This window comes from Aspergillus campestris (assembly GCF_002847485.1).
Source record: "Aspergillus campestris IBT 28561 chromosome Unknown P168scaffold_4, whole genome shotgun sequence".
Lineage (NCBI taxonomy): Eukaryota > Fungi > Ascomycota > Eurotiomycetes > Eurotiales > Aspergillaceae > Aspergillus > Aspergillus campestris.
In genome coordinates this window covers 161259-169357 of record NW_020194339.1, presented here as the reverse complement: position 1 = coordinate 169357, position 8099 = coordinate 161259, and the positions used below count along the sequence as shown (strand labels likewise).

Here is an 8099-nt window from a genome sequence, read left to right as displayed (position 1 = left end):
CATTTTTTAATATCCGATCCTGTATGCTGTATCATGCTTGTTACCCGAACTCCAACGTGGAAGAAAGAATGAACGGTGAGAGAGCGGGGATCAAACTAGCTTGGTAGGGTAGCTGTGTGGTCCCCTGCCTAGGAGGTTTCAAGTCGCAGACGGAGAGGTTGACCGTCTTGGAATGATATTAAAACAAACAGATAAATAAAAAGTGAATGAAAACCAGAAAAAGAAAAGGGAAAGAAGAAAGTTAAACAGTGAGGGACAAAATTGCCCAATAGATTGACAATGAATTTGCAGCTCACTGGTTCATCCGTATCAAGCCTCGTCGTTGCGAGAATTCGGTGTTTGGTAGATCCTGACCGTAGATACCAGGTACTAGATAACTAGCAGGTAGATGAGAGGCCTATCCACCAGATCGCCGAGCTTGGCTCACATCCCTAGTGTACATTATGTACTTTCGATCGTTCAGTGTGAGAAGTTAGTCAGTCGTAGCCTTGTTCGTTTACCGTTGCGAGCTCTGCAGGGTTCAAATCCGCGTCTCTCTGTATATCTCTCAACTGCGATATGCAGAAGGCACAGACATGTGAAGATCGCAGTATGAGTCGGTTGGGACTGGCTGGCTGCGTGTCAGCCCTGCATCGTCTATCTACTCCTCCCAACACGACCAGCAGGATCAGATGGGAAGGTAGGAAAGTATAAAGATAGGAAGGTTGATAGCTCAGCAGAAATGAGTGAGTGACTGACTGGCGGTCAACTAGCTTCACCTCACCTCAACCGCAGAAAGGGATCTGTTCGCCGAAAAAGGACATGCATGGTTATCGACAGGGAACAGAATCACCATCAGGGAGGTTTGTCTCGAGCTCAGCTTGAGCTGTCTTTGCCATCTTTTCTTTTTCTTCCCTTCTCTCTCCCCAATTCTCACCCTCCCCAAATCCTTTCCGCCAGCTACCCCATCCACCGTAACGATATACATAGATTATGCAGACCGAACTAGGGTTTAAATCCTTTTTACCTGCCTAATCCATTTAGGGCACGACTCACTGGTCCTGGTCTCCATAGTAGCTCCATTACTGGATCAAAGAATGGAGAGGGGAAGGGAAGGAAAAAGAAAATATGACAGTCTACCTGCAGTTGGTAACAAACCACAGCTTACGATTCATATTCTGGGGGGTCAGAAAAGACACTATAAACTGGAGAGGGGGGTGTGGGTGGGGGATGAAGTAGCCGGTAACTGCCTGCCTTACCTGGTATACTGACTGCAATATCCATGCATATAGATGTACCTAGTAGCTGTTACTCCGTACTTCGAACGAGGTGCATTGTACTCCGTACTTAGATACTAAACGTACTCACCTACTAGGTAAGGTAAGTAAAGTAGGTAAAGAAATCAATGCTAACTACCCCTGCTAGCACCAAGTAATCCTTCCTCGCGGGTAACGCCCCACTCCGAATGTCGAACGCGTCGCTGCTCAACGATTGGCAACGGAAAATCCCTCGTGCAAAAAAAACATAAGCCATGTTTTTTCGACACTAAAAGAGTGGAGACTTCACCTTTCCCTTTACGTCAGTTTGTTTGATTTAAGTTAGTCTGAGGAGGACTCCCGTCGTCCGTACTGGATACATTGACATACATGCTTTAGTAGGTAGGTATTTCATCGATCGTCGCGTGGGCCGTGCTTTGGTTTTGGTTTTGGTTTTTGGACTGGGTTTGTTGTGGATGGATGGTGCAGGGGAGAATTATCATAATATTATTTATTATTTGGATGGAATAGATATGATAACTTCAAGAGACCTCTACATCATGTTACCAGCCAGAATCTGAATCGTTACGAGATCTCCACAATCAACGCAGGGTTCAGCAATTAAACTCGGAGCTGTTCTTGCTTTTGTTCGAAGCTCCAATGTTCGAGAGACCGAGGAGTATCGAGTTGGACTACTAGTGATGCGAGATAGGTAGGTGAGCAATCAAAGTTACGTCATCTACCACCTGCAAATATCACGGGTGAACCCCTCGTCCAGGTGATGAGATTCGATCCTGTAGGCATTGCCGATTGGGAATGATCGGGGTAACATCATGGGGAAATGAATAAAATAAATAGAAAACAGAAAGGATCTGTTTTTTTGCCATCTGCAGTCCGATATCGTGTCCTCACGACCAGTCAAGGACTCAAGAGGCCAACTGCTGTGCTCTCTGCCACCCGGACGACTCCACGCTGATCCCCAGAACAGCAATCCCAAAATAGGCAGGGTGCATGCATAACCTGAGTCAAAGCTACTACCTTCGGGGCTTGATTGACCGCAAGACAGTACTCCCAACTTAGTCCGTGACCGGATGATAGGGCGAGCGCACGCGAAGTCACATCGGCCCCGAGCCTGTCTGCGAGAAGAGCATGCGATGTGGCTGTCATTTCTTATACTACTGCAGAGAGCTTTCCAGTTTTGACGGGGACCGCTCCGTGGCGCGATGCATGTTTCAGGCCCTGGGAGTTGGGACTACTGAGAAGGGGTTGTAAGGAAGTCAGTAGAGTTTGAGTAGCTAGTACGCTTTGTCTGATCGTGATGATGACAGCCAGATGATCCATCACTTAGAATTGGTAGCTGAGCTGGCTGGAAAGATTATTATCGTGGCAATTCACGATCGAATCATAGACCGACGAGTCGACACTAACAGGTCAATGTCAATGGAGCTGGAAAAGGCGTTTTTCCTACCAGTTGATCCCTGAAACATGATAGGAGACGAAAAACCCCTCCTACTACTTAGCGGTAGGCGGGAAGCCAACGTCCCCCTCCCCGAGCGGGCTACTCCCTGGTCCGCCCGCCGGGGGGAGTAGCGAATATCACAGGTCTCTGCTTTACCCCTCGTATACGGAGGATATCATTGTGATGGAAAAGGATTGGAGATGAGGGGAGGTGGGGGAGGGGCGTTGAATAGTGGGGAGCAGCAGAAGTCTCCAACGGGTGTCCTTATCCTCGTCCGTAGTAGCTACATCCGGGAGGAGGTATGGAGGTATTGGACGGTCAATACTAGCATTCCTTGGGTCGAGCCACCCAAGCCATCGGCGCACACTGCTCGATGATACGCGGGCCAGCGCAGATGATCCATGCAGATGCTTGCACAGCCTCAATAACCAGGCTTGACTGGACTCTGACTAGCACTAGACTGTGAACTTGACGGGCATTTGAGGAGACCAGACGAGTGACTAATACTACGCGCCACCTCGGCACGGACATGGCTACTCGATTGGAACAAAACGACCAACGTCACCTTTTCTCTTGGTCCCCTCTTTCTCTTGAAGACTGCGAGACAGAGCAAGTAGACGTGGGGCACCAATCTCCCCGCTGGAGACTGGACGGAAAGGAACGTCATCCGACTTGCGTTTTCCTCCACTCCTGGAGGAGCAAAAGAGGGGGGCAATCGTCTCAATTGGGATAAGGCAGAGCAAGCAGGGAAAAGTAAACCCGTAGGCGATGTTTTCTCTGGCCAACAAAGCAACAGACGGACAATCCGATGCGGAAACAGACCCAGTTGTTCTAGCCGGTTGTTCCCAAGGATTTTCCGAACAATAATACCGACTTACATGACCTGACAATTTTCCGAAGAAAGAGAACCATTCTGGAGACTCTGGTTGGACGGCGGAATCTTCCAATTATAGATAAGTCCAAGGAGACCAAAAGAAGGCAAAGAGGGGAGAGAGTCGGAAGATCTTGTGACGGCCGTCCAGTGTCCAGTGTCCACCCCAGGAGAGAAAAGTCTCGCGCCACTCTGGTCCGTATTACGGATGTAATATTACCATGGTTTATAGAAACCACAGATAGATTGAGCCGGTGCAGCATGAGATTACCGTTCTCTCTTATATAGGACTTGGGTATGGACTATGGAGACATTGCATTGCAGGTAGACCACACAGATAGAATGTAGAGAAAGAGAATTATCTGCCTCGTGATAAGCAGGAGAAAAGATCAAAGAAAAAAAGAAAGAAAAGCCAAAGGGATATCAATATTGTGTGACATTCGGAAGGTTTTCTCTGGTGCACTCGGTGGGCGAGTGGATTACAGCTGACTAATCGAAGTGTGTGGCTGCAAGCGTATGATACCGTACGGCTGACAAGACATTACCAAACCTCAGGCCGACAAGGAGGTCAATGAGATCAGATGGATTCATTACTCGAGTTACGTTCTTTCTATTGAAAATGAATGAATGATGAAGGAGTAGATGTCCTCCATTGGAAGTTGTGAATCAAAGGAATAAGAATATTCTTTGTTTATCTCACTTTTTCAATCAACGAATAAAGGGAATGAGCTTAAGAATATAGAAATTAAGATCCTCTACAGGTCCATCCTGTGCTTCCATCTGGTAACAAGCAGACTTTCTGACTTGTGCGGCTTGAAAATCCAGAGCCGTACCCACTTTTATTATATTTGTAATAATAATAGTAGTCCCAGTAATCATGGAATATAATAACCAGAAAATACCACTTTTCCTGTCTGTCTTTTCTGCACCCTCGGCAGTGGAATTGTAATAATTAAAAATCCAATTATTAAATTAGTAAAATAAAATCATGAAAAAGGAAAAATGAACCAAAAAAAAGAGAAATAAAATTGGAAAAAGAAAAAGAAAAAGAAAAGACCCCCTTTGCAGATGCCCAGACAATCCACCGCTAACAATATACTCTGGAGCTTGTCATGAGTACTTCTCTCTTAGCCTGTTCGTCCATACTTCAACGAGGTATTTCATTCCGCCCATACTACCGTCTTACTCTTACTACAAAATACTGGAACGATTACTCTTCTATATACTACCTTCCCATCAATTGTTGTGTTATTATTGATCATTTCATGTCATTCGATTTTATTTTACTACTGCGGTGACTCGCATCGTTGTCATTCCTACCTACTCAACTAGCCAAATATTTCCCTATTTCAACCTCTGCCCTCTCCCCCCTCTCCGGGTAGGCAGCTTCTTTTCTTTCTCCATACCAAACAAAAAAATTCCCTTAGTGTCCTCTCTCCCTTATTATTTATTACCTTATCACTTACTACCTCTTACCTTGTTCCTTACCTCGCCTCTTTCCCATATACCGTGGAATTCAAACGGCTTGCATAGCCCATTTCATCTTGTGGTACCCTGTGTAATACCATCATCTCTGGGCATTCCGTGCCTTGTTGCTCGGTACTCTTTTTTATATTATTCTTTTTTTCCCCCTCTCGTTGCAGCTTTTGCTTATTTGATCTTCATCCTCCCCTGGTTGACTCCACTGATCAGTGTGTCGTCACATCAAAGTCACCTGTTCAGCCTGTACTGTACTCTCCATACACTGGGTACTTGCCTCAGGCCGCACACCACATTACCACCCGCTACCGGAGCCAATTTTTTTAGGGCCCTGTCCACTCGCCTCCCTCTTTTTCTGCCTTTTTTCCCTTCTTTTTTTTTTGTTTCCTCCTTCCTTCCTACTCATCTTCTGTCCGTTCATCTACTTCGTGAGCTATATCCTTCGTGGCCTTACCAGCCTCGTGCTGTAGGCACTGGTCTTTCTCCCTTTATCATCACGGGGGGCGAATTCCGTCCTCTTGTTCTTTAAGACTCCATCCACCGGATTATCGCACATGACTCCACTATCCCCTTCACCTGTACCGTCCGCTGTCTCCTCCGCAACCACATCTCAGATATTCCCCGACCATCGAGATGGAGACTGTGAGGTAACACGTGCTGTTGCGGGCATGAACCTGTCCGCTGCCAACGGGGAGGCCGTCCCCGTGCCTCCTCCGTCGACCAAGCCACCCACCCGGCCAACCATGGTGAATCGCATCTCGCGTATGTTCAGCAGCACCGGGAAGACCACTCCCAGGGAGTTGGAAACACCGAGAGAACTCTCCGACAGCAGCACCGACAGTGTCAAGCTGCCCACCAATGGCAGTACCACGAAACAGTCCAAACCGACCTCTCGCCCGTCATCCAAACCGTCATCTAAGCCGCCGTCCCGGGCTCCGTCCCGTCAAGCCTCTCTGAAAGAGGAAAATGAGAAGAGGCCCAAGCCCGCCAGCAACAAGGAGCAAAAGGAGGGCGTGCCGCTAAGCAAGCGATTCGAGGTGCTGTCCGAAAGCCACTCGCACTGTCATCACCTGAGGAGTGCCCGCCGCCAAGAGAAGCTGACCGACCTGCTTCGAGACATGCTCGGTGGCGGGAGGAAGAAGGATGACCACGTGGAGGATCAGCAACTGTCACTCATGTCCACCTGGATCGACCAGTTCAAGACGGAACGCGACAAACTCGCCGCCGATAAGAAGGGCGGACCGAACGCCACGGCGTCCCTGGTCGACAAGTATGGAAAATGCCAGGAAATCGTGGGGCGGGGTGCCTTCGGTATTGTCCGGATATCCCACAAAGTCGACCCCAAGGACTCCAAGGCGGAACAGCTGTACGCCGTCAAGGAGTTCCGCCGTCGCCCACAGGAAACCTCCAAAAAGTACCAGAAGCGGTTAACGTCCGAATTCTGTATTTCGTCATCCCTTCGCCATCCCAACGTCATCCACACGCTAGACCTTCTGCAGGACGCCAAGGGCGACTACTGCGAGGTCATGGAGTACTGTGCAGGCGGTGACCTCTACACCCTTGTGCTGGCCGCAGGAAAACTCGAGGTTGCCGAGGCAGATTGCTTTTTCAAACAGCTGATGCGTGGCGTGGAGTACATGCACGAGATGGGTGTTGCCCACCGGGATCTCAAACCGGAGAACCTCCTACTGACCACGCATGGTGCCCTGAAGATCACCGATTTCGGGAACGGCGAGTGTTTCCGGATGGCCTGGGAGAAGGAGGCACACATGACTGCTGGCCTCTGTGGCTCCGCCCCCTATATTTCCCCCGAAGAATACGTGGAGAAGGAATTCGATCCGCGGGCGGTCGATCTGTGGGCGACCGGCGTTATCTACATGGCCATGCGGACCGGACGCCACCTCTGGCGCGTCGCTCGCAAGAACGAGGACGAGTTCTACCAGAAGTACCTCGAGGGACGCAAGCATGAGGATGGATATGCTCCGATTGAGACCTTGCATCGGGTAAGGGTTCCTCGTCATGGTGGGCGGTGGGACGCCTCTGCTAACGCTAAATACCAGGCCCGTTGCCGCAACGTGATCTACTCCATCCTTGATCCTAATCCTACCCGTCGTATCAACGCCTCGCAGGTTCTCAAATCCGAATGGCTTCGCGAGATCAAGCTGTGCAAGGCGGGCGAGGAAGGGTTTTAAAAATCGACCACATCAAATGACCTTTGCCATCTTGAGGTTGACTTGGCAGGGTGATGTATCTTTTCCGCCTACTCTTGGGGAGGACATAAGTCACCGGGGTATATGAGATGGTCCGGACTGTGTATCCCCATTGGTAACCAGCACCTCACCAAAAATCTGGGTGGTTTTTTCTGTTTCTCCTTGTTCGGAAAGGGGAGGCGGGTATTTGGCCTTCTCATCATGATAGAAGGAGGCATCTTTGAAAATTTTTACTTCTCATTTTTCTATACAGGCGCATGTGTTTATGTTTCTTTTTTCTTCTTCTTCTCTTTTTGTGCTACTTAGCATATGGGCTTAGTTTGGTCTTTATGTTTCATGCCAATGCAACGGAGAGTCATGACCTTGAGCAGCTGTTTTTCTTTCCCATCTTCACCCATCTGCTGGACGATGCTTCTGGACGTAAGCATTGTGACAGGTTCACCATTACTTTTAGTTTCCTTTTTTCTTTTCTTTGTTTTCTTTGTTTTCTTCTCCTTTCTCCCTTTCTTCTCATCTTATATACCTTATAATCCTCACATTTCCTCCAGCGATTAGTGTTTGTTTAGTGGCATGGCGGTTTGATCTTATGATATTGATGACTTAGCGATTATGGTTGGACTTTTTTATTTCCCAGGCGTCGTGCGATTTTTTTTTCATTATAATACCCCACGTTTGAACAGCTTGTTAGCTGGATTGGTGGTTGATCTATTGTATCTGGGAGTATTGGTTGGATGTATTACCCGGGGTATGGGATGTGCATATGAATTGGGATACCCGGGTATGGTATATACGTTTGATCTTTTTTATCAGGTTGTCGGTCCAGATTACTGCTGGAGAGAGATATT

At 48.2% G+C, this 8099-nt stretch overlaps 1 protein-coding gene across 1 annotated transcript; it reads left to right on the top strand.

The window, feature by feature from the left end:
• Nucleotides 1-5598: 5598 nt before the first annotated feature.
• P168DRAFT_316917 (serine/threonine protein kinase SAT4) lies at nt 5599-7236 on the top strand (the record flags this gene model as incomplete). Its single annotated transcript, XM_024840061.1, has 2 exons — nt 5599-7047; nt 7105-7236. The coding sequence occupies 2 exons, from the start codon at nt 5599-5601 to the stop codon at nt 7234-7236; spliced, it is 1581 nt and encodes a 526-aa protein (XP_024693984.1).
• Nucleotides 7237-8099: the final 863 nt, after the last annotated feature.